The 26,174-nt window shown below is 45.3% G+C and overlaps 1 protein-coding gene across 4 annotated transcripts in view; it reads left to right on the top strand.

The window, feature by feature from the left end:
- The window catches only part of ACACB (acetyl-CoA carboxylase beta), an 81,080-nt gene extending 56,048 nt beyond the window's left edge, over nucleotides 1-25,032 (top strand). For all 4 annotated transcript variants that reach the window (XM_030582807.1, XM_030582806.1, XM_030582804.1 and 1 more), the window contains 25 exons: nucleotides 1,604-1,741; nucleotides 2,409-2,508; nucleotides 2,589-2,696; nucleotides 2,944-3,000; nucleotides 3,563-3,604; nucleotides 3,718-3,933; nucleotides 4,919-5,074; nucleotides 6,903-7,106; nucleotides 7,807-7,962; nucleotides 8,393-8,515; nucleotides 9,309-9,578; nucleotides 11,308-11,405; nucleotides 11,748-11,868; nucleotides 12,404-12,514; nucleotides 13,250-13,393; nucleotides 13,765-13,885; nucleotides 14,087-14,183; nucleotides 14,579-14,675; nucleotides 14,947-15,082; nucleotides 15,682-15,859; nucleotides 17,892-18,004; nucleotides 18,725-18,879; nucleotides 19,511-19,681; nucleotides 22,883-23,019; nucleotides 23,295-25,032. In XM_030582807.1, the coding sequence (XP_030438667.1) occupies nucleotides 1,604-1,741; nucleotides 2,409-2,508; nucleotides 2,589-2,696; nucleotides 2,944-3,000; nucleotides 3,563-3,604; nucleotides 3,718-3,933; nucleotides 4,919-5,074; nucleotides 6,903-7,106; nucleotides 7,807-7,962; nucleotides 8,393-8,515; nucleotides 9,309-9,578; nucleotides 11,308-11,405; nucleotides 11,748-11,868; nucleotides 12,404-12,514; nucleotides 13,250-13,393; nucleotides 13,765-13,885; nucleotides 14,087-14,183; nucleotides 14,579-14,675; nucleotides 14,947-15,082; nucleotides 15,682-15,859; nucleotides 17,892-18,004; nucleotides 18,725-18,879; nucleotides 19,511-19,681; nucleotides 22,883-23,019; nucleotides 23,295-23,499 (3,454 nt within the window). In that variant the 3' untranslated portion in view covers nucleotides 23,500-25,032. The remainder of the gene's footprint in view (nucleotides 1-1,603; nucleotides 1,742-2,408; nucleotides 2,509-2,588; nucleotides 2,697-2,943; nucleotides 3,001-3,562; nucleotides 3,605-3,717; nucleotides 3,934-4,918; nucleotides 5,075-6,902; nucleotides 7,107-7,806; nucleotides 7,963-8,392; nucleotides 8,516-9,308; nucleotides 9,579-11,307; nucleotides 11,406-11,747; nucleotides 11,869-12,403; nucleotides 12,515-13,249; nucleotides 13,394-13,764; nucleotides 13,886-14,086; nucleotides 14,184-14,578; nucleotides 14,676-14,946; nucleotides 15,083-15,681; nucleotides 15,860-17,891; nucleotides 18,005-18,724; nucleotides 18,880-19,510; nucleotides 19,682-22,882; nucleotides 23,020-23,294) is intronic.
- Nucleotides 25,033-26,174: the final 1,142 nt, after the last annotated feature.

Below are 26,174 nucleotides of genomic sequence, written 5' to 3'. Positions count from 1 at the left end.
ATGGTTTCTTTTCTTTGGTATTTGCATGAATATAAGTGCTGGAAATGCTTTGATTTGTATTCTTTTTGAATAAGGCTGTTTATTCAATATTCTTTAAGCAATTGACCCTGTGTTGTATCATCTTAATACAGAGAGAACATTTGTATTTTTTCTTTCTTTTTTATATAAAGTTTTCTTTTAAGACCTGTTGGAGTTTTTCTTTACTTCAGGGAAATTAAGTCTGTACTCACCAGGGAATTGGTGGGAGGAAGAAATCAGGGGAAAGCTGTGTGTTGGATTGCTAGCCTGATTTTGCATTTCCTCTGGGTGAAGAGGAAAGTGCTTTTGTTCCAGGATTGGGAACGGAGAGGGGGACTCACTCTGCGTAGTTTCACAGAGCTTGTGTCTGTGTATCTCTCCAGGAGCACCTGGAGGGGGGAAGGGAATCAGGATTATTTCCCTTTGTTGTGAGACTCAAGGGATTTTGGTCTTGTGGTCCCCAGGGAAGGTTTTTCAGGGGGACCAGAGTGCCCCAAAACACTCTAATTTTTTGGGTGGTGGCAGCAAGTACCAGGTCCAAGCTGGTAACTAAGCTTGGAGGCTTTCATGCTAACCCCCATATTTTGGACGCTAAGGTCCAAATCTGGGAATAAGGTTATGTCAGGCGGTGTGTTGTTTTTTTTGTTTTTGTTTTTGTTTTTTCTTTTTACTCCAAGAAACAAATGGCTAGCACGGATTGGGGAGAGCATGCTGCAGATAGCCAGTGAGCCCACGCAGAGTTAAAATCCCCACCTGTTCCTTGCACTGCTGAGTGTCTCCAGTGGAGGAACTGGGGTCACTGAGCTGTCAGTGAAAAGGAAGAGGAAGCTTTGGGGCTCTCTAGTGGGACTACCCAGGAGAATGGGTTTGTAAGGCTGAGTTGATGCTGCCAGTGTTTCTGTTCGGTGCCTTGCATCCAGCTCCTGGGCCACGTGACTTGTGCAGAAAGGCTATTTTCTTGTGTGTGTGTGTGTGTGTGTTTGCTATTGTTATTGGCATGTGGATCTCCATGACAGGCCCCTTTTCAGACATATGTAAGCTGGGTAGATCGTTCTTTCCATTTTTAAAAGAATGTAATAGAGAAGAGAGCTCTAGGCACCACATGGCAATTAAAATCACAGCCAATGAAAACATTGCCCAGCAGTTTAATAAAATGGAAAAACATATCAGCAAAGCCCATCCCACTGCACCTAAAACCACCTACACTCAGCTTTCCCCAGAAACCCCGGGGCCTGTCAAACCGAGTGCTTTTGCAGTGAGCTTGATGTGATTGTTAAAGGTTTTTAAAAGAATTTGTATTCTCTGAATAGTTGTCACTAGGTCTGATCTGGATAAAGAAAAGGAAACAGTAACAAGACACTGGTGGCTAAGGAGGCAGTATGGATAGGATTCTTTACAGACACCTCAGCTCCGGTGAGGGGAGGGGGAGGGAGATTTATACAGGTAATTCTCTTTTTTTTTTTTTTTTTTTTTTTTTTTTTTTTTTTTTTAATGAGCATGAATTCTAGATATGTGATGCGAGGAAACAGCTTGAGTATTACCTGAATCCATGTCCTATCTAACTGCTCTCTTGTTCTTTGTACAGAATGTCTATCCCGATCAGCGTATCGAACCCTGACTTAGCCAGGCATAGCACTGAGCTGTTCATGGACAGCGGCTTTTCTCCTCTGTGTCAGAGAATGGGAGCCATGGTTGCTTTTGACAGATTTGAAGATTTCACAAGGTATGGAGGGAAGACTAGGGGGGAATAAATAGCACACGTAGTGTTAGCCAAACACCATCTCCGTTATGCTAACCTGGTACTACCACTGTTATATCAAAGCAAACCAGGCAAGTGTTTAGTTCTGTGCACGGTCTTCAGTCTGACCGTTAAGAAATGCTGAGTACAAAGGATCTTGCCTAAGCTCAGCATTAGGTGGTTGGAAAAGATGTTTCCAGCGTGACACTCAAAGCAGAGGGAGATGATTCACGTAGGTAAACTGTTGCTTTTTTAATGTATGGAAACATTTGTTAAAGAGAATGTAACTTGTAACTCTTCTGGAGTGCTTGCCTCTCTGTGTGTAGGTCCTCACGGCCCTTACCACCATAGTATCTGAGTGCCTCACAGCCATTAATGGGTTACGCTTACCACACCCTTGTGAACTTTGGAGGAGGATAGGTTAACAAGTGACTCTCAAGGTCACAGAGGGAGTCTGTGGAATGGAGTCCCAGGCAAGTTTTTTTTCCTTTGCTGCTGATGTACCCAATTCCCTGCTGAATGCTTGTCCTCAGGGAACACTCTCCATAGTTCAAGGCTGTCAGCTTTTGTATTAGGTGGGTTGTGTGCAAGGGCTTCTCTAGCTTGCTGCAATCACTGACTTATCCACCACATCTTGTTTGGATTCTGCCAGGAATTTTGATGAAGTGATCTCCTGCTTTGCCGACCCACCCTCAGAGAGTCCCCTGTTCAGCGAGGCGCAATCCACACTCTACGAAGAAGGGGACAATAAGGTGAGGCTGATGTCTGGTCATCTCCTTCTGGAGACACAGCGTGCATACTTATGGGGCTGACATCACCGTCTTGTTTTCAGACCATCCAAGAGGAGCCCATCCACATCCTGAACACAGCCATCCGATGGGCCGGCCACCTTGAGGATGAGGAGCTGGTGCCAGTCTTCAGAACCTTTGCTCAGTCGAAGGTCTTGTCCCTCATACAGTATTCTGCTTATAAACTTGGGGTGCAGCTCCTGTACAGTATGCTCACCTGATGTACTACAGCTGTCACTTCAGCCCTCCTGGCAGGCAATGTATAATGCTCCTATTTGCGGAGTTAGTGGTAATGTCTGTCAGAGTTGTCTGTTTTCCTGGGGGTGATGTTTTAAAATATCCTTGGGCACATGAAGGCTTTTCTGGTGATGTGACGCTTGTCTCCTGCTTTTCATACAGAAAAACATCCTCGTTGACTGTGGCCTCCGGAGAATCACGTTTTTAATTGTGCAGAAGGTGAGCGGAGAGAGGACTTTGAGTTGCAGTATCATGTTGGTCATGCTCTCAAATGTACACTCGATGTAGTTTTTTAAGACTAGTAAATGATGGCTAGATGTTACAAGCCTGTTACAGACATGAGTGGTATGTGTTAGAGGGATAAAAGAAGAACGTCAGTAGAAGGTGTTATGGATGGTTCTAAGCAACCTGACAGGTTTCAGAGTGGTAGCCATGTTAGTCTGTATCAGCAAAAACAACGAGGCACTTTAGAGACTAACAGATTTTTTTGGGCATAAGCAACCTGTTAGCCTCTGTAACAATAGATTGGCATATCTATTGTGTTGCTCTTTGTAGGAGGGTACTCTTAATGTAAAATGTGAATTTTTTGATGGGGTGGGACGGTTTCAAAACAAAAGATGTTACAAGTTGCTCTTCCTCTTTTTGGGGGTGACTTCACTGTCTTGTGTTTAAATGCCCTTTTTGCTAGTACAGGTGAGAATAGCTTGAGTCTCCTGTCTGTATTTATTGCCATTGCTGAGTTAATTTTGTTAATGTGCTTTGTTTTTTTCCCTTTTTGTAGAGCGAATTTCCAAAGTTTTTTACATTTAGAGCAAGAGATGAGGTAACGCTCATTGTCCGATTCTGCTGTCTGACGTCTCTTAAGTCAGCTCTAGAAATAGTGAAATTATTCCAAAGTCAAACAGAGGTTTGCTCTCTTCTCTGGTGCGCACTCAGTTTGCAGAAGACCGGATTTATCGGCACTTGGAACCAGCCCTGGCCTTCCAACTGGAACTGAATCGGATGCGTAACTTTGACCTGACTGCTGTCCCCTGTGCCAACCACAGGATGCACCTCTATCTAGGAGCTGCCAAAGTGGAAGAGGGCAATGAAGTTACTGACTACAGGTTTTTCATACGAGCCATTATAAGACACTCTGATCTCATCACTAAGGTAAAAGGACTTAGTGTTCCTTATGCTGTGACTCAAAATTAACACCGTGTTTTTGTCGCTTTGTCCAGACCTGTACAGCTCTCTGGAAGACTGTTGTGTATTCCTAACTCTCTCTCTGAATAGGCATATGCTACTCCTTTTTAGCCAGTCTGCTGTGGCTGCCAAGACAGGAACCAGCTGTGAGGATGTTCTGAAATGCAGACGCACGTTGGCTAGATGTGATAGAAACTACAGACCATCCGTGACACTTTCTGTCCCCCATCTCCATAGTGTCTTGCAGACATTGATGAATTTATCCTCACAGCCACATGCTGTCCTCTGGGGAGCCTAAGGCACAGAGATTGAAATGAGTTGCCCATGCTGATACAGGGCATCTGTGGCTGAGTTGGGGATTGAACCCCAATATCCCTGGCCCCAATCTAGTGTCTTAGCCCCAAGACCATCCTTCTGGCCACAACCAGTTGGGGACAGGTTTGAAATAGTGCCTCACCTCCAGGTCACTTTCTCTCAGAGATCACCTTTCCTCCATCAAGTTACTGACGCATTAATGGATAATGTTCAGAAACACCTAGCGGGAAAAGCTATGATTTTCCTTGCTGTTATTTTGCTCTGGCTTTAAGGACTGCAATCTAGGATAGCCAGGGTGTGGGGCATTTTTTTTTGGGGAGGTGCCCAAACTTTGCAGGTTTGAAGGCTGGCCTGCCAGGAGCTCAGGATTACACACCCAGTTGTGTCTGTGAAGGAGTGTATTGCAGCTCTGCTCCTTTTTAATATAGAAGCATTGCACATGGAGACTGCAGGTGCCAATGCCCTGCTCTGACCCTGTCAGAGCCATGGGCTACGCTTCTGTATTACAGATGGAGGCTAAGGCTTCACTTTGTTCGCCAGCCTGATTCGAGCAGGGACAAGCTTCTGTCTTACCTGTGGTGGTATTGCCGCTCGCTATTCATTCCCAGCTCACCTGCTGCCTTGTGCCCTGTTCCAGGAGGCCTCTTTTGAATACCTGCAGAACGAGGGTGAACGGTTACTCCTGGAAGCAATGGATGAGTTGGAAGTGGCCTTCAGCAACACCAGTGTCCGCACTGACTGTAACCATATCTTCCTCAACTTTGTGCCCACTGTCATCATGGATCCGTCCAAGGTGAGTTTTGTCAAAGTGGAGAACAAGCTTTCTGGGGCAGCGGTCACCTCTTTGGTCTGTACCTGTGCAGCACCTGCATCCTAGGATCTTGGTCTGAGACTAGGGCTGCAAGGCATTATGGTAATACAGATAATCAAAACCTTTTTCTTTTTCTGATGAGCACGAAAAATGGAACAGCCGTGTTTTTTCCTGTACGCAGAGGTTTCACAGAGGTAGATTTGGCTATAGGAGCAGCAATTGGGAGGGATGGGAGATGTTTCTTCCCCCAAGTAGTGATCATCCTGTTGCTGTTCCATTCTCCCTCCACCCTCTCCCTCATTCCACTCCATTCGCTGTAGTGCTTTGCCTCCTGTTCTGTGTGCTCCTGATGGAGGTGCTGTGTGCTGGGGAGATGCTGAGACCACTAACATAGGAATGAATTAGTCTGTTAAACTTAGACCTGCAGGAATTCTCCTGTAAAATGGTTGGTGAGTGGTACTGACTGGCTGCCTGCCAATACCAGGGGATCAATGTGAGGGGTGCACTGGACCCTTGCTTTCTGGGCTGTCAGGGACTGAGAAGCAGGGAGGGAGGAGATTGAATAGAAGTGTAAGACTGGAAGGGACCTTGATAGGTCATCTAGTCCAGTCCCCTGCACTGAGGCAGGGCTACCTGTTATCTAGGCCAGGCCAGCACAACATGCGGCCCGCATGGGCTCACTATGCGGCCCGTGGGGGGTGAGTAGGCAAATGGCGGGTGAGGGAGGGGGCTGAAGAGGCAGGTGGGCAGTAGCAGGGGGTGAGGAGGTGAGCTGGGGGGTGTGGGGGGCTGAGGAGGCGAGTGGGAGGGCAGGTGAGCCGGTGGCGGAGAAGGTGGGTGCTGAAGAGGCTAGTGGGCGGGCGGGCAGTGGCGGGGGCTGAGGAGGTGAGCCGGGAGGGGGTGGGGGTGGGCTGAGGAGGTGAGCGAGGAGTCAGTAGCTGACCTGTTCTACTGATCTGGTCTAGCTCCCATCCACTCTCCAAGGGTTGCTGCTGTCTGGAGGTGCTGCCTTCCACACCTTCCTTAATCACACCTCATTCATGCAACAGGACAATTGATGACAAAGTAGGGGGAAGATCTTATTCTACTTCTAGCAAAAAGACATTTTTCTTTTACCTTAATTATACTACTTAGGGGCCCGCTATAACACATTACCAAGGTTCAATACCGCTGTTTCGGTGGGGCAGCACTGAGGAAGGAGAGTTTGTTTCCGCAGGGCGGGCAGTGCTGGGGTAGGGGGGTGAGTATTTTAAGGGGGGCTGGGTGGCGCTGGAGGGGGAATTGTGTTTCGGGAGGGCTTGGTGGCGCTGGTGGGGGTCAGCCCTCAGCTGTTTTCTTTGGAGTAATATTGCCCTCACCGCTTTACGAGTTGTGCAGGCCTGATCTAGACCATCCCTGAGTGGTGTTTGTCTAACCTGCTCTTAACCTCCAGTGACTGAGATTCCACAACTTGTTCCGTGCAACCAGTTTTGGGTTTTTTTGGCAGCACCAAGTTGCGCTCAGCTGGAGGAGACTGGGAGGGTGTTGCAGTGATGCCAGAGATGAGAGCAGGGAGGTGGTGGTACAGGGCCAGGGAAGGGGGATGTCTAGCAGTTTCTCATTGGTACACATTTAAAATGTCTGCGTGTGAAAGCTTAAAAGGAGCAGGACAGGGGAAAGATGCTTTTGTGCTTAGACTTGTGGCATGTAACGGCCTGAAGTGTGGTGTTACGTAGTCATGAGACTAATTGGCCTGTCTGAATGAAACCATTTTGAGATTCCCCTGCCAGATGGTCAATCATGCCCAGGTGTCTGGCGTTTGTTTCCCTAGATCGAGGAGGCTGTCCGCTCCATGGTGATGCGCTACGGCAGCAGGTTGTGGAAACTCCGGGTCCTGCAAGCTGAAGTGAAGATCAATATTCGTTTGACTCCTGTTGGAAAAGCCATTCCTATCCGTCTCTTCCTGACCAATGAGTCCGGCTACTACCTGGATATTAGTCTCTATAAAGAAGTGAATGATCCCAGGACTGGGAATGTGCGTGATTTACACTGGAGCTAATACTTTCAGCCTTTTTTTTTTTTTTTTTTTTTTTTAAATGCACTCTGCATTTCCCCTCTGCTCAGACTCTCTTCCCCCCAGGCTTTCCTTTCACCAGATCTTGTTACCATAGTTGAGCAAGTACAATTACTCAGTTATGGTAGCATCAGGAGGGACTTCTGCACCTGTTAGGGCTGGAGTCAGTACTTCCTGTCAGGGCTTCCTGAGAGCTGCCACTCAAGGTGTTACAATTCCTGAAAATATTGTAACAAGTCTGGGGCCACAGTTATCATTCAGCTGCACACTGTAGCTACTTGGAACCTTCAAGTGACATCAGGAACAGAACTCTGACCCTCCTGCTCCAAAAGCACCACTTAAGCTAGAGGAGAATTGCTGCCAGCTCTGAGGAGTATAGGGCTTGTGACACATAGTTGCACTGTTCTGGTTCTGAGCAACAGAGGGCAGTGGTGCATGCAGACACTACTATTCATTACAATATCATCTGTGGTGTCCCCACCCATTGTTGTTTTATATTGAATCCAGTTATTGCTGACCATGTAGGGCATTGTCATATACTAGCTGATCTAACATTTCTAAACCACTCTCCACACCTCACATCTGAGGGATTGTGCATTAACTTTGTAAAGAACAATTCACCTGCGTGGGTGGGGAACTGACTCTCTGACCTTCCCTTTAGATTATGTTTCACTCTTATGGGGATAAGCAAGGGCTGCAGCATGGAATGCTGATTAACACACCATATGTTACCAAAGATCTGCTCCAGTCCAAGCGCTTCCAGGCACAGTCGCTAGGCACTACCTATGTGTACGACTTCCCTGAAATGTTCAAGCAGGTAAGGCCTGCTAAGTAGCCATTGGAAATAGTCCTGTCCTGTCCTTTCCTAGTTTCATTTCCAGCTTTTCCTGTTGGGGGGGGGGAGAGGCCGAGGGGTGAACCCTCTCTACGCCAAACTAGCATAAAAACAGGTTCATTTATGTAAAGTGTTTTCTAAGAAAATCCTCAGTTGATGTACAACTGACACAGCTCCGCTGACTTCAGTGGGGGAATGCCAGCGAAGGAGCTGCTCCAGAATGTCCTGTACAACAAGAAACAAAGCTGATCCATGTTGTCAGTTGTTCTTGTCCCCTCTTTATTTAAATAACTAGAATGTCATTAGATGGATGTTCATTTGTGGTGCAGCAGTAGCCTTTGAACTGCTTCAGCACATGCTTTCTCTCTCATCTGGTGTATGTGTTTAATTCTCTTAACTGGTTCTTTTGCAGGCTCTCTTTAAATTGTGGGGCTCTACAGAAATGTACCCCAAAGATGTTCTAACCTACACTGAGTTAGTGTTGGATTCTGAGGGGCAGCTGGTGGAGATGAACAGGATACCTGGAGGAAATGAGGTATGAACAAAATGAGTAGGTGGGAGACTGTGTAGAGCTGGGGAGGTATGGTATGGGAGTGGGAGACAGAAAACAGAAGGGAAGAGGTATCGGGGGGCGAGGGGAAGAAGAGAGAGGAGGAAACAAACGCCAGAGACAACACAGAAAAAGACTCATCGTGATCTGTTATAGGAAGGAAAAAAGAGAGAGAATGGAGTGAAGCCAGAGAGAGAGATTAGTTACAGAATAATGAAAGGAAGAGATGTAAGTTGCACTTCTGTTGAATGCATTATGTAGAGAGCTGTTTGACCTGCTACAAGTAAATATAATTCCAATAAATGGTGCACAACAGTTGGTTCATTTATCTCACAGGTGTGTGGTGACACAGGTGCCTCTCAGCATGGCTGAGTCCTTAGGTGTTGGGACAATTTTTCAAGCCTTGCCTATTTCATTGGCTTTAGTTTGGCAGCATCACTTTCAAGTAGAGCCCTTCCTCCTGCCTTGCAAGATGCTCTGCAGAGTTTATGTGGTGCATCTTGGAGGAACGAATTGAATCGCATAAATGGTTAGGGAATCATATCTGAGTTGTGACCGATTCTGTTTCCCAGGTGTTGTAGCCACTTTATCAGAAGCCTGAACTTCTGCAAATTGAACAGATCAACCTGAATTACATTTTAAAGTTTGGAGAATGCTGTTGGGAGTAGAAGCTGTGTGTTTATACAGAGCCATTGATTAATCTGTGACAGAGCATAGCCTACAACTAGTATTTACTTCCTCTCGAGAAACTTGTTCACGTGACTCTCTCTTTGAGCAGGTTGGGATGGTTGCCTTCAAAATGAAGCTGAAAACCCCTGAGTATCCCAAAGGCCGAGACATGATTGTTATCAGCAACGACATCACCTGCAAGATTGGCTCCTTCGGGCCTGAGGAGGATCTGCTCTTCCTGCGAGCTTCGCAGCTGGCCCGCTCGGAAGGCATCCCACGGATCTACATTGCAGCGAACAGCGGGGCACGGATAGGGTTTGCAGATGAGATAAAGCACATGTTCCAGGTAGCCTGGGTCGATCCCATGGATCCATACAAGGTAGGTGCATGTGTCTCATTACAGTTGGGAAGGGGGGAGAGAGCCTTCTCTGCGAAAGGCCCAGTTTGGGAATCGGAAGCATTGAAAGATGCATCCGCAGCCCTGAGATTAAATGGGATTTGATAACATACGGGGTTAATACACAAGTCTGATTGCAGAGCTCCGCTCACGAGCAGGTCCCCCCACCTCCACGTACCCTCCATCCTCATCCTGTCTGCTGCCTGCCACCTTTGGGCTGTGGGATCGCCCCCCACCCCTCTCTGCAGTGTCTGGTGAACCCACTAACTGGATCAGGAAACCAGAAGGTGACACTAAAATGCCCCTTTCAAAGCAGGTCGCAGGAGAGGGGGAAGCCTGAGAATTGGACTGATTGTAGAGGCTCAGTTGAGTCAGACTGGTCTGTGGGTGGCCGATGGTCAGTTCTGTGCATGTGGTGCAGGGTTCTTTGTGCTGTGCATGGGTCTAAAGCTAGATTTATTCTTTTTGTTTCACAGTCCAGGCTAACAAATAACCCTACGGTTAAAATAACAATAGGCTCCTTCAGTCATTTTGAGATTTTTTAAAAATTTTGCCCAAGTTTCGTTTTCCAAAAGTGAGCTAGGTCCCTACATTAAGGTGCTTAACTCACCGTAAGCAATTGGGACATTAGGACTTAAGGACCCTAAGTAATTTCTATGCTTTGAAAATTCTACCCAATGAATTTAAGGGTTTCTGTTTTATTCTCATAGCCACTTGTGGGCGTTTGCATACATTTTATTGCCGTTTGGTGATGTATCAGTGTGTTACGTGTAATGTGATGGTACATCAGGGGTGTGTGTGTGTGTGTGTGTGTGTACGCATTATAAAATGAATACATTTACTGTGCTCTTTGTAAACTTATATTAGCAAAATACATATACAGCTTTATTTTATAAAGTTGTGACAAAGTTCCTCCTCTACCTTGGTGGGTCCTGCGCTTATTGGCAGATTTGCTCTCCTCAGTGATCTTTCCCTCTGGTGGAACCCACAGTCTGGGTCAACTCCTCCTGTGTCTGATCAGGAGTTGGGAGGTTTGGGGGGAACCCGGGCCTGCCCTCTACTCCGGGTTCCAGCCCAGGGCCCTGTGGATCGCAGCTGTCTATAGTGCCTCCTGTAACAGCTGCGTGACAGCTATAACTCCCTGGACTATTTTGCCATGGCCTCCTCCGAACACCTTCTTTATCCTCACCACAGGACCTTCCTCCTGGTGTCTGATAATGCTTGTACTCCTCAATCCTTCAGCAGCTCTCTCTCTCAGCTCCTTGTGCCTCTTGCTCCCAGCTCCTCACACCCCCAAATTCACTGAGTGACTGGGAGACTTTTAACTAGTCCTAGCCAGCCCTTGATTGGCTTCAGGTGGCCCAATCAATGTAGCTATCTCCACTGCCTTCTAGAAAGATCTCAGTTGGCCCCAGGTGTCTTGATTAACCTGGAGCAACTGCCATTTGGTTACCATGGTACTAGGGATTTGGTTAGCCTGGGGCTAACATACCTGTTCCTTACTACTTTACTGTAGCCATCTGGCCTTGCCCCATCACATAAGCTATTAGATTTTTAAACTATCAATCAGTGAAAACTGCACTACAAGCTGCTTATGCTTGTACTGTAACAGACTTTACCTTTTGCAAGTAGCATGCGCCTGTTGGAAATAGTGTATTTAATGGCCATGCAGGCAGCTTCTTCAGCTAATTCTTTCCCACTTTATTGGAAGGGGTTCAAATACCTGTACCTGACGCCACAGGATTACACAAGGATCAACTCGGTGAACTCTGTGCACTGTGAGCATGTAGAGGAAGGAGGAGAGTCCAGGTGAGTGGGTTTTTATTCAAGTCCCTGCGTACGTCTGCACTGCAAGCTGGAGGTGTAAGTTCCCCACTGACCTCTGATGGAGCCAGCTCTCCTGAGCATGTACCCAGTGTCTTGTACTTGTCAGATATTTAGATTTATCCCCATCGCACTCCTGTGAGACAGTGAAAGTATCGTCCCCTTTCGCAGATGAAGAAACTGCAGCCTAGAGAGGCAAAAGGCCTCGCCCTAGGTCACATGGTGTCTCCTGTGCCTGAGTCCCAGGCCTTTCCTTGCACCTTGTGAAAATGAGCCCGTTCTGTTGTCTTCTCTGGCTCTGTATTGTCTCTTCGCACTTCCCCACAGGTATGTCCTAACTGATATCATCGGTAAAGACGAAGGGTTCGGTGTGGAGAACTTGAGAGCATCTGGTACCATTGCTGGGGAGTCCTCCATTGCGTATGATGAAATTGTGACCATTAGCATGGTATGGCTTTTGGAATCATTAGCTGATTTTATTAGCCATTCTCCTTCCCTCTTATACAGCACATGAGGCATCTGTGGCATTTACTTCTAAAGCCACCCAGAATGAGACTGCTCAGGATTGATCAAGTGAAGTGGAGCCAAATATTTATGAAATCCCCAGGAACCAGCTTAGCTATTGGTGTTCAGATGAAGTATGCTAAAGCTGTGAAATGCTCAGAATTTATTTTCTGGTCTAAAACACCAGTGGTGTACTACATTCAACAGAAGATTGAGCAGAACTAGCCACTTTCAGCTGGCAACCTGAAGCCAGAGTGAAACAACAAGGTTATTGTATACAATGCCAGAGTTCAGTCTTCATTAGGTCACTTTAATTGTGGTAATGGTGTATCATTTAGATGAAACAGACTAGCAGCAGCCGTTTCGTTACCTATCTTCCAGGTTGGTACAAAAGAATGTAGAGTTCTGTTGATTCTTCCTCATGATTATGTAGCCCTTTTTCCTCAGTAATTTTTGTCTTCCTTGTCTGAACCTCTTAGGTGACATGTCGTGCCATTGGAATTGGCGCTTACCTGGTGAGGCTAGGGCAGCGAGTGATACAGGTGGAGAATTCCCACATCATCCTCACTGGGGCTAGTGCTTTAAATAAGGTAACGAGGAGTTTAATTCCTCCCACCATTTTATTTTCCCCTGAAAAGTGTCCTTTCCTGTACTGATTTATCACTCTTCTTTGTAGCAACCAGAGACATTCCCTGTCTCCCACCTGCAAAATTCCATAATGGATACTAAGTATTTCACACAGAAAAACTCCACAGTACTCTAGATGTGATAGGTGTTTAAACCAGATGAGTTATTCATGGAATATGTGTACAAGAGACTAGTAAGGGAATTACAAGTGATTCACAGGTTTGAAGGTCTCTACAAACATTAATCCATACACCACTCCCCTGTGTTTCCTGAGACAGAAAGGTTGAGAGATTTGTTAAGGTCACAGAGCAAGTCATTGGCAGAGCTGTCATTCAGAGTGCCTTGCTCAGTCAGCTAGTTCAGTGCAGCAGGTGTATGTACTTGTCTAAATGCAGAGTTACTCTGGCTTAATTTAAGAAGAGATGTGTGTGTGTTTGTTTGTTTTTTTTAAAAAAAACACATTTAGTTAGACCAATGCAAAAGGGAGGGTGGACACTCCTACTTTACAAAACCAAAGTTTAGCTTAAGTCAGTCAAGAATTGGTTTAAACTAAACTAAAATATGCCACTTAAAATAACCGTGTCTACACACAGGTTTGTACTGGTTTTAACTAAACAGGCACAAGTTTGTGTGTGCATAAGGTCTACAGCTACTTTACTCTAGGGGTGGTAATCTTTTCTGTTTATAACTTTAACTAGGTCCTGGGGCGTGAGGTCTACACATCCAACAACCAGCTTGGAGGCGTGCAGATCATGCATAATAATGGCGTTTCCCATGTGACTGTCCCAGATGACTTTGAGGGCATCTACACCATCTTACAGTGGCTTTCGTATATGCCAAAGGTGAGTAGCTCCAACAGGACAGCAGTGTGTTGGCTGTGACATTTTATTTAATGCAATGCCTTGTTTAAAACAAACACCCCAACAGCTTTTTATAATCCATTCGATGTACGGAAATTACTTCTGTAGTTGCTGTTTTGAAGGTGTTTCTGCCACCATGTAATGCGCTAGAAGCATCGTAGAAAGTAATGTGAAATATTGTCCGTAAAGAAGAATAATTATAGGTAAGGGAATTAGTCTGGATTAATGCTATTTCTGTAACAGCCTAAGTAGCATTTCAGTAGGGTTAAGGGTAGAGTGGGAACAAACATTGTCCAACGGATTTTTTGTAGTGCTATTTGGTAAAACTGGGTTAGAGATTTTTCTTCTTATAGGACAATCGTAGTCCAGTGCCTGTTACTGCTACAAGTGACCCCATTGAACGAGAAATTGATTTTGTCCCTTCCAAAGGCCCCTACGATCCCAGATGGATGCTGGCAGGAAGACCACATCCAAGTAAGTAAGGGTGTTCTAACCTAGACCTTCTGCAGAAACTCCATTTTGTCTCTCCATCCTATGTGTATTTGTTGCTGTAAAATGCTCCCAGTCTTGTGTCAGCAGAATTTTACTGCTGTTTGATATAATGTGCGCTAGGAGTTTATTGTGAACTGGTCAGCAAAATAGCCTTACAGTTACGTGCTCTGTTTCATTGCACAGTTGTTAAGGGAACCTGGCAGAGTGGCTTCTTTGATCATGGCACTTTCATGGAGATCATGCAGCCTTGGGCACAGACAGTTGTAGTTGGCAGAGCAAGGTAACAACAAAGCATGGCTCTTCCCTAAACCAGCTGTTAACAGTGTACACTAAGAGCCATTTCCTGCCTGGACATGCAGAATCCCGATTCCCACTGAAGTCTGTGCTCCTGTCTAAGTGGTAAATCAGGCAGGAGCAGGCACTAAACTGTCTGTATAAAAGGTAGCTGACGTTCAGCCAAGTGGTGCTTTAATTAACTTGGGGTTGTGTCGTCCCCTCCTGGGGGATGAGCCTTCCTGGAACAGGTTCTGTGGTGTCCCCCCTATGTTGCTCTGTTGAGCAGTGGGGAAAGCAAGCCCCCTGGACTTGCTTTGAGACCAGTTGAACTTTTCCGCTTGATAGAAGTGAAAATTCATCTCTGCTTTAGAAACCAAACTGGTCCCTGGTTCTCTGCAGATTGGGAGGGATCCCCATCGGTGTGGTAGCGGTGGAGACCCGGACTGTGGAGATGGCAATACCAGCTGACCCTGCAAACCTGGATTCTGAAGCAAAGGTATGTTGGAAAACTATTAGGGAGTGTGAACATATATACAGTGGCAATGCTTTGTATCATAAAGCTAGAAGAAAATCCTGCTATGGATGACCCTTCTGTTTGGATTTCTGGCTTCTCTATTCTTCCTCATCTTTCAGGCTGGTGGAATCAACTACCCTAAGTCCCTTCATTGGTTTTAAACCACCTGACGACCGTACTTTGTCGATCTACCAGCCTCATTTGCCAAGAGGAATCTAATCTGAACTGAACACTCCTGCTCGCTCTCTTTCAGATAGTCCAGCAGGCTGGGCAGGTGTGGTTCCCAGATTCAGCTTTTAAAACTGCCCAGGCTATAAGGGACTTCGACCGAGAGCGGCTCCCTCTCTTGATCTTTGCAAACTGGAGGGGATTCTCCGGTGGCATGAAAGGTGATTTGCTCTTTGCTGAACAGGAGTCAGGGAGAAGAGCCAGGTTGTGACCCCCCCTTGGAGTATGGGGATCCTGAGCAAGCTCAGCATGTCCCCTTTATTGCTGCTATTTCTAGGAGTGCTGTTTCCCCCGGGAGCATGCTGACTGTGTGGTGCTGTTCTGAGATTCGCCTCTTGCGTAGCTCTCCTGCACGGCGGCTGCTGCAGGGGCTGACGGCTGGGGGCTGGGAGGGCTGCATTAGAGTCACGTTGCAGGTTGGAGTGTATCTTTTGTTTGATTTATTTTTTACTGTGGAGGCAGCCTGCTCAGTCTTTGTTGGGGAGGGAAGTGCTTTGTTTAAGTAAGAAAACTAGCAGGTTTCATAGAGTCAAACTGCTGGGCATCCTCAGCTGGGATGGCTGCAGGGTGGCATCTGGAAGAGGCGGGCACTTTAGAGTAGAGGTAAGTGCAGGGGTCCAGAGAAGGGATAGGGAGTGAAGTATTAAACCTGGTGCTTCTCCCTGGCATGTGTCACCCAACCCACAGTTTGTCTCTGTAGCTCCGCAAAGCAGGAGGTGTTACCAGAAGTGATTGATAACATAAAGGTCTTGGCTTTCAGATATGTATGATCAGGTGCTGAAGTTCGGTGCGTACATTGTCGATAGCCTCAGGCAGTTTAAACAGCCTGTTCTTGTCTACATCCCCCCACATGCCGAGCTAAGAGGAGGGTCCTGGGTAGTAATTGATCCAACAATCAACCCTGTGTACATGGAGCTTTATGCAGACAAGGAGAGCAGGTAGGTAATATCTTTCTCAGGGTGTTTGTTTTTTTGGAGTCTTCTGTTCTGGTACTTTCCTTGTAACTCTCTACTGTTCTAGGCATTTTTCCATAGCCTTTGGCTTAAGTTTCTAGTCAGCATTTCCATATTTTTTTAAGGGTTGGATAAGGATGATGAGCCCAAAACAGTCAGAGTGATCTAGATTGCTTAGTAAACAGGAATCATGCAAACAACATGTATTTTAATACAGCTGAGCTAAGTGTGGATGTACACATCTAGGAACAAAGAATGTAGCTCCTACTTACAGGGTGGGGCACTCGATTCTTGAAATCAGTGACTGAAAAAATTGTGATAGATAATCAAATGAACTTGAGCTTCTAGTGCAATGCTGTGGCCAAAGGGGCTAATGTGATCATGGGATGCGTAAATGGGAATCTTGAGAAGGAGCAGAGAGGTTATTTGACCTCTGTATTTGGCACTAGTGTGATCATGGCTGGAATCCTGAGTCCAGTTCTGGAGTCCACACTTCAAGAAGGATGTTGATGATAAACTTGAGAGGGTTCTAAGACCAACTATAATTAAAGGATTAGAAAACATGCCTTATAGTGATAGGAGCCCACTCTATTCAGCTTAACAAAGAGAAGGTTAAGGAGTGACATGATCACAGTCTATAAATATCTACGTGGGGAACAGCTATTTAATAATGGGCTCTTCCATCTAGCAGAGAGAGTTATAACATGATCCAATGACTGGAAGTTGAAGTTAGACAAAATCAGGCTGGAAATAAGGGGTACATTTTTAACAGGGTAATTAACCATTGGTACAATTTTACCAAGGGTCATGGTGGATTCTCCAGTCCTGACTATTTTAAAATCATCACTGGATGTTTTTCTAAAAGCTCTGCTTTAGGAATTATTTGGGGGCAGGTTTCTGGCCCGTGCTACGCAGGAGGTCAGACTAGATGATTGCAATGATCCCTTCTGGCCTTGGAATCTGTGAGTCTATGAAAATGTGGCCCTTCCTTTTCCTGTGCTCGTAAAGTGCATGTGTTCTCCATGCCATGTGCCTAGGGGCCTTTGAATGGTGTTCTTTTCACTGATAAATCCTTCCCAACAGCCCACAGGGGTGGAAGAGAAATCTAAACTACACTTGGGAAAAGACTCATTTCTGCTTTATGCAGTGTAGCTGTAGCCATGCTGGTCCCAGGATATCAGAGAGACAAGGTGTTTGTTGGACCAACTGAACCAACTGAAGAAGAGCTTAGTGTGGCTCAAAAGCTTGTCTGTCTCACCAACAGAAGTTGGTCGAATAGAAGATATCACCTCACCCACATTTCAGCCTGACTTTCAAGCAGGGCAGTCATTGTGAATGCAATTATTGCGAAAAGTCTGAACAATACCTAACAAGTGTCCTGTTTAAAGTTATATAACTACAACTCTGTAACTGGTGATCTACTGAGATCTTTCAAGTACTAGGAGAGAACCTGTATTGTTAGAAATAATACATAAAGAACACCCCAAAAATGTGAGGCACGTTGCAGAAGAAATGCAACCCGTTATGTGATCCCTTCATGAATTCATAGACTCATTTGCAGCAGTCTCATTAACACTTGGGATTTGTTAACCTGCCAAACTGATGAGCCAACAGCTAAAAATTGTTAGGCTCTAACAGCACAATTTGCTGGATATTCTACATAACTGATCCTCCAACAGTATATATTGCTGGGCTAAATAAACTTCTTATCTTTATTTTTAATGGCCTTCCTTTTATCTTCGTGAATACTTGGTGATAACTATTGAACGGAGAGGCAAATAGTAGAAAATGCTAGAAAGAGAAAGCTGCAGAAATCTCAGATTTGGGAAGGGAAACCCTTGCAGATTTTCTGTGTCCCTGCTCTTAATCCTCAAATTTAAACACCCTCTGTAACAATAAGAACAAAATTTCTGCTGAAAATAATATAAAACTGGAAAGGCTTCCCAGAATGTATTTTCCCCATACAGACTTCTCCACTGTATCAAACTTGGCATCACAAAACCTCCGTCCTTTCTAGGGGAGGCATTTTAGAAGCCGAAGGAACAGTGGAAATTAAATTCAGGAGGAAGGATTTGATAAAGACTATGAGAAGAATTGATTCAGTCTGTGCCAGACTCGTTGAACAGCTGGGTAAGAAGAGAATTTGTTTCCCCCTTTCCTTTTTGTTCCAGTTTACGTTGCTAGCTTAAAGCATGAGGCACGAACTCTGGAGCTGGGTAAATAATGGTGCTGCAGTGGCCATCTGGGAAATCCTGTTTAGGTGCCCATGGAGGTTTCTTTTAACAGTGAATCCTGAACAGTGCCTGACCTGATTGGGGCCACTCTGTACTATTTGAATATAAATTAATAATAATCTCTTTAAGGGATTGTGATGTCCATAGTGCCTTGTCTATCTGTTCTTCACACCATTCACACGCGCCCTCAGAGAACAATCATCAGCTCTACAAATTTCAGAGTAGCTCTACAAATGTTATTTCTTCTAAGTTACTTTTTGTTTCTAAGACTTTAGGAAACTATAAAGATGCTGTATGTAAGACACAAGCACACTCAGTCTGTTTAGGCATAGCTTGATCTTTGAAACTCCTTGGACAGAGACAGTGCCTTATTTTTCTATAGCATGCCATGCACATTTTGTGTCAGTGTATAAACTACAAGCTCCCGTTTAAGGTCATTAGTACAGTAGTTAGGGCCATGGGTTTTCGGGTTGTTTTTGTTTTGTGTTTTTGGGGAGAATTTTTAACCCTTTCTTGGTTGTTCCTAGTTTAAAAGTTGCTGCTCTCTTCCAGCCTGGCTTGCAGGTAACTGAACTCAAATCCAGACTGACAAATGCTTTGTTTCCTGGAATAACAGGTACCCCAGAACTCCTAGAAGAGGATCACAGAGAGCTGAAGAAGCAGCTGAAAGCTCGGGAAGAGCTCCTGTTACCCATCTTCCACCAGGTGGCAGTGCAGTTTGCTGACCTTCACGACACGCCAGGAAGAATGCACGAGAAGGGCGTTATTGCAGTTAAGCGATAGCACTTTGCTTTCAGCTTTTATTATGCTGATATTGGGGAAATTTAACAGCCCCGATGATTCGCCCTTAGAAAACATGATCAAGGCATTTTAAAGAAAAAATCTCATTACTGTAGAGGGCAGTGCCAGGCCTGATGTGGGTGAGACCCTGTCCTGTCATGGGATGGGCAAGAGCAAGGGAGTAGATTGCTACTGCGTGACATGACAGCACCAATGCTTCTGACTTGGTATTTCTCTCTGAGGCCCCAGCACCCACCTTGGCTCCAGGATTGGGCTCCGTTAGAGCGCAGTGCTGTGTGGAAAGGAATTCTGGTCAGAGTTGCATTCTGTTGCTGGAGAAAGTCTTGCTGTCCCTGCAGGGTTTGAACAGCAGAGGTTTTACCTCTGATTCCGACGCTACTCTTCAGAAGGGTAGCATGTCTATAAGCAGGGGGAAGTCACAATGGGGAATCTCTCTGGAGACGCAGATTGCAAGGATACATGCTGCCCCTCCCAAATATTTTATCCAGACAAATGGAATGTACCAGTATCCTGAACTTCAGCTATTTCCTCATCTCCACCATCCCCAAAGCATTTCCTGTACAAGCCTGAATTTTGAACGCTCTTCCCTCCATCACCCCAGGATATACTTGAGTGGAAGAATGCCCGTACCTTCTTATACTGGCGTCTGCGGCGCCTCCTTTTGGAGGAGGTGGTGAAAACAGAGATTCTGAATGCGGACAGTGAGCTCAGCAACATTCACATCCAGTCCATGCTGCGCCGCTGGTTCATGGAGACAGAAGGAGCTGTGAAGGTATCTCTTCATCTTGGCTATTTCAGGTTCTTGTGTTACTGATTTGCAGTCTGTTTTCTCAGTGTCTCCAGTACTGTCCAACGACAGCCTGCCGTGCTTCCCCACACATGCACACGCTCAGTTGACTTTCTGAGTTTGGCTGAAACGTTATCAGAGTTACTGTTCCATAGCTTGAGCGTAACATTCCTGCCATGGTGAGTGGTCACTAAAATCCAAGCAGAGTCTCTTCAGATCAGGTGACCTACACTGGATACAAGTGATTATCAAACTTAAACAAAATGATGCAAAAAAGAAGTCACATGGTTGATCTCTTTATCTTGAAGCAGTGTCTATCAGTGGAGAAAGAAGAGATTGCATGCTGGGGCTTTCAAGCTGCTTTGTTGTATTTTTTTTTTATTTCTCTTTTTAAATAAAAATTCTCAAGTCATGACCTATGAACTTTAAGTTAATTGACAATCGTGGCTGTTACTGCCCTGTAAGTCTGATTTCAGTCCCTCGTAAAATAATAGAACCAATACTAAGAGAAATAGAACCACTAACCATCTAGGGAAAGACACAACTCTAAGCAGTAAACTACATGAGTTTCAGAATAAGTTTCACTAAACAAACTGAAGTGCGTGATGAAATGATGGAATTAGTAGGTAAAGGGAATGTGAGATACATTCAATGTAAGATTCAAGGATATATATGGTTTTGAGTAAAGCAGTTGATTACAACCTCATGAAGTTTTACTCCGCCAATTGAATTTGCTTGGCCTTAGCTGTGAACACTGTCGTGCAGACTGACAACTGGGTGCCTGACCCAAAGTAAAGAGTAATCTGTGGAGTTGAGGGAGGGGTCTAGTGATGTACTTCTGGGATCTGTGTTTAGCTCAGGTTTTATTTACTTAACATCTTTCTTAATGATCAGGAAGAGGGAATGTGGAGCATGAAATACACTGAGCAGAAAGGAGTTTCAAATACCAGTAAGGATGGCAGGTGAGGGGGTTAGAGAACCATTGAAGAGAATAGGAAAAGTGGGAAAATAAATCAGTAAGAAACCAAGAATCAACTGAAAAACTGCAAACCAATATATTGGGAACTAGCCCAGATGTCTGGGTGGGGATATGAAGTGGGAGGAAGAAACCTGACAGAACAGTAATGCTGGGGGAAGAGGCAGGGAGAGGGGAAGTGTGACAAACTGGGAATGTTCTTAATATCTAGGTGGTGGGATAAGGGTGTGTGATTGCTGCAGAGCAAAGGCCCAGTGCACCTAAATGCCCGACACTCTGTCTCCTAGCAACTGATGGCCTGGGCCCCTCCCCTGCAAAGGTGCCAACTGAAGGTGTTGGAGACAAAGAGGTCAGGTGACCTCCTGACCCGGGAAAGTGGCTGAGCAGAGAGGAGGGGCTGGAGGGGGTTGTTAGTCTAGAGCTGGCTGGGGATGACGAATGAAGTGCAGACGTGGGGGTCTGGCTCACTGCCACCCAGAATGGACCTGGCCGAGGGGTCCAGTTCACTGTACCTACAAGCTCTGTTTTAGACCCTGTTCCTGTCATCAAATAAACCTCTGTTTTGCTGGCTGAGAGTCAACGTCTAACTGCAAAGTGGGGGCTGTGACATTGCGGTTCTGGCGGGACCCAACTGAGAGTGCCAATTCAGGACCAATTGCTCAAACAGGGCAGTCACAGCCCAGGGCTGGGGTTTTTCCACCTCTAAGGCAAACCAAACCAGCTAGACAAAAAGGACTTCGGTTTCACCCCACTGGCTAACCACAAGTCACACAAGCAATTTCCTTAGACACTCCAGTCTCCCAGTATCACCACCAGTGCCACCCGTCCTGGGATGAATGGTTATGAAAACCGACACCCCAGTAAAAGAAAAAGGTTCTCTCGATCCCAAAGGACCAAGCCCCAGACCCAGGTCAATATACACATCAGATCTTGCCCACAAATCACGCTGTTGCCAGTCCTTTAGAATCTAAAATCTAAAGGTTTATTCATAAAAGGAAAAAGATAGAGATGAGAGCTAGAATTGGTTAAATGGAATCAATTACATACAGTAATGGCAAAGTTCTTAGTTCAGGCTTGTAGCAGTGATGGAGTAAACTGCAGGTTCAAATCAAGTCTCTGGAGAACATCCCCGCTGGGATGGGTCATCAGTTCCTTGTGTAGACCTTCAGCTTGTAGCAAAGTCCCTTCAGAGGTAGGAAGCAGGATTGAAGACAAGATGGAGATGAGGCATCAGCCTTATATAGGCACTTCCAGGTGTAAGAACACTTCTTTGTTCTTACTGTGGAAAATTACAGCAAAATGGAGTTTGCAGTCACATGGGCCAGTTTCTGCACATCCTGCTGAGTCACAAGGCATATCTGCCTCCTCTCAATGGGTCAATTGTGTAGCTGATGGTCCTTAATGGGCCATCAAGCAGGCTAAGCAGAGCTAACACCCACTTGTCTGGGATCTTTCCCAGTAACACAGCACAAGTTTGAAATATAGACAGTACAGAGCCAATACTTATAACTTCAACTACAAAATGATTACAGACATACAGACAGCATAATCATAACAGTAACTCATAACTTGGTCTTAGACACCTTATATGACCCCCTTTACATAAGATCTGGTGCCACTCTAGGACCTTGGTTGCAACCCATGTTCTATATGGTCCCAGTTTATATCAATAACGTCACAGGGGCGCAGGACCCTGTGGCTTCCCCAGGAACCCGCTGGGGCGGGCTCGCTGTGGGAAGCGCACGGAGGGGCAGAGGATGCTGAATGCTCCAAGGAGAGACCCGGGAGGTGAAGACGTGTGAGCTTCTTGCCCTGAACAAGTCTGCTCCAAGAGAGAGGAGGCTCCCCAAAGTCCTGACTGGCTTGGTGGGGAGCAGTTCCAGAGCATCGCCAGGGGACTCCGTGACAGGAAGTGAGAAGGAAATCTTTGGGAAAGGGAGCAGAATTATGCAAATGAAGGCATTGCATTGTTTGGATAACTGCTTCAGCTTTCAGGACCTGCACGGGCCTTAAAAGATATGTGAGGGTAAGCTCTGTTGGTATGAGGAATAGTGTCCCAAGGAAGGCTGTCTGTCCTGGGATAGTCTAAAACTGGGTTTGACAGTACAATCAGGAGTAACCCTGCACTGGAAAGAAGATGGATTGGATGACTTTGTAGGACTCACCTCTCTCTCAGGAGTATGCAAAGATGCTCTTGTTGTTTTCTCTAGGGCTATCTCTGGGACAAGAACCAGGCGGTGGTGGAATGGCTGGAGAAACACTTGCAAGAAGAGGAGGGTTCCCGATCAGCCATTCGAGAAAACATAAAATATCTGAAACGGGACTACGCTCTCAGACATATCCGGAGGTGAGTAAATGGGGTGCTCTGGCCTCTTTCTGGAGGAAGTTGGGTGTTGCTTCGTTAAAACTGAGTAGTACATGTCTCCTGGGTATAAATGGCCACAATAGATGATTTTATCACAGTTTGAGTATAGTGTGTAGGAGGCACTGGATGGTTGTTGCTTAGATTAAAAGATATTTAGAGCAGAAGCTGTCTTTCTGTGTGTCCATGTACAATGCCTGGCTCTCTGCCAGTAATTAAATGATGCCACCCTCCTCCTTCCTTTCTTGTGTCCACTGTAGCTTGATTCAAGCAAACCCAGAGGTGGCCCTGGACTGCATGATTCACTTGACTCAGCATATCACCTGTGCACAGAGGGCCCAGATCACTCGTCTCTTATCTACCATGGATAATCCTCCTCCCTTCTTGACAGAGAGGCCGCAGGTGGGGGTGCCAGGAACAATCGCTGTAGACAAGGAAGCACACAGAGAGAAACCACTCCTTTGAGACCAGATGTCTTCTTGCCTGAATGTATTCGAGCCTAGTGTTGAAGCTTTAGACTCTACTGATGTCTCTCAGTAAATGATGCCATTGCTGCATTTTCAGCCATGAAAATAGTCTTTCTGTGAACACCGTGTTCATCCTGGACTTGTGGGGACAATTTAAAAAACCAAATCCATTACAGTGACATTTTTGTGGGATTTAAATTCAACCCAAATTGACCTTGTCAGCAGCACAACGCTGGTAGGGATGGGCCCCAGGGTCATTTTTGTGACTTCCATTTCATTAGAATGAATGGAGCTGGGAGTAGAAATCAAACTCTGTATAATAGCCAGAAAGAGAAATATTTTTGTACTAATGTTTATTGTTGCCGACCATCTGCCAGCATAATAAGAAAATGTTGTTATTTTTAATGAACAAGAGAAAACTGTGTGTTGGAAAAACATTCACACTAACCACTAGAAAACCATTGGAGAGCCTCTTTATTCCCCTGCTACGGCAGTGTTTAGTGGAGGTAATTATAAAATAATTCTTGGAACATGGTCAGGGATTCGAGGGAAGGTTTTGACAGAGCCATACATTTCAACTTGTCTTTTTTTCTTTGTGGTCAGGACACCAAGTTTGCAGCTGTTAACACAGTTGTCAGTGCAGGATTTGTTAAACAGCCCCAGTTCTAACAAGGGAATGAAAAGGGGCAGATGAATTTTCCATCTCTTCTTTAGTTGGTGTCCCCTTCCATTTCATATTGGAATTCCTTGGAATTATTTCAGTGTCTGCACCTGCTTTCCCACCCACCCACGCTCTATTTGGAGTGGGGAGGGAAATGTGGACCTGACTTTGTCAGTGATTAACCTGACCGCGTGAATCAGGGTAACGTATCGCACACTTCAAACTGTTGTTTAGTAAAAGCCATGATTTAGATCTTACTGTGCCTTGTTCTATTGTGGTAGCATTTAACAAATCCATTTGCCTAATGTAACTACAGAATAGTGGTGATCCACCCTTTGCCATTTTAAAAATAAATCCTCATGTCATGTATATCTTTTGACTATCCTGGGTTGCATAACCTCATGACAATACATGTACCATGTCTCACTGCAATCTTTAATCATAAGAATAAGATACGGCCTTACGGCTCTTAGATATGGCCTTACGGGAATAAAATTGGTTATCTGGTTTAAAACAGTGTTAAAGCCATTATTTGGCAATGTTACAGATCCGTCAGTTGATTTGAAACCAAATAATGACAAAACCAAAGACGCACAGGACAGCTGTATACACAGTGGGCTAGGGAATGTGATGAAACAACTTACTATCTGCAATGCCAGTGGTGAGGTTTTTCCAAAAAGAATGTATTCTGTATTTTATTGAGAAGAGGGCAGCAGAGAGCAGAGACTTTACAAGCTCCCTGATTTAAAAGATGTTACACCTGCACGAGTTTTGTCAGAGAGAGGAGGATGTGTTAACAAAACTCACTGTATGGAAGGAGAATTGGGAAATCCAGCCCAACTGCTCCAAATAAAATGATGACAGTTTTCAGGGAGGATTCTCTGACTTCTGTTTCTTTGCCTTTGTACTAAACGCAGAGTTTCCATGATCTGTATCATCTCATTGCATTAAATGCACAGAGCAGAAACATCTGCCAGCAAGTGGCATGGAGCTCGCTTTCCTGGAGCAATGTGTTCATACACAAACCCCTGCTCTGCCACGAGTGAGCAGTGCCTAGTTGGTTACTTTTATAGTTTCCAGGGGCTGCTGTTACAGTGTGGAAATGCCCGCCTGGGGTTCTTTCTAACCCGGTTGTGTTAGAGTGGGGTCGGGAAACAAGGATGCTACAGCCAATCTGTCTCAGTCATGTAGCTGGGTTTTTTCTCTTTTCCACCCTTTCCTACCTGGGTGGATTGGGTATTTTGCAGGAACATCATTTGATGCATGGCCTGGGGCCTGTACTGCAACACTTGTGCACTAATTGAGCAATTTTTTTAAAAAGAGCATTCTGGGATAGCTTGGGTAGGGATAGACCAAAGGGTAAATGATTTTTTTAGATTACTCTATATGTAACCTATGAGAATGAAGACTTCTGGTATTAAACTAGCTATAGTTTCCAGTAATCTTACAAAATAAAATCTCTTAAAACATGAATATTTGCAAAGCCCGTGCATGATGGAATGCCCTCTACTGCACCAAATTTAGGGATGAACTCTGTTCCATCACCACCAATGCAATGTCAAAGCCTATTTAAAACCAGTGAAAGCCAATAGCACATGTTACTGTGCACACTTGATACTTTATTGTGGTGGCTTGGCTAGTTACCCTCATCAACCCTCTGTCTCTTAATGAAAACTGAATACTATTTGTATGAAATACAGTATGTCTGGGATTTTTGAAAATAGTAGTAGTACGTTTGAAAGACTTGTAGGGAAGTTGTAGGGAAGCCCTTTCCTGGATAAAAAACTTGCTGCTGTTAAAACAGCTGCAGAAAACACCAGTGTGACATTCAGCTAGTGTCCTCTGATGAACCATCTGGAGAAGGGACTACATGGTGACCAGACCTTGGGTAAGTAACATGGCAACAGTGGTCTGTGTGATGCTCTGTAACATAAACCCTGTTTTCCCCCACCCCTTGTCCCAGTCCAAAACCTTCCTTGTCACTTACTAACCCTGGGGCACCTGTTAAATAT

The sequence above is a fragment of the Gopherus evgoodei genome, chromosome 13 (assembly GCF_007399415.2).
Source record: "Gopherus evgoodei ecotype Sinaloan lineage chromosome 13, rGopEvg1_v1.p, whole genome shotgun sequence".
NCBI lineage: Eukaryota > Metazoa > Chordata > Testudines > Testudinidae > Gopherus > Gopherus evgoodei.
Note: the sequence above shows the minus strand (reverse complement) of the source record. Positions and strands in the feature narration are given on the sequence as shown.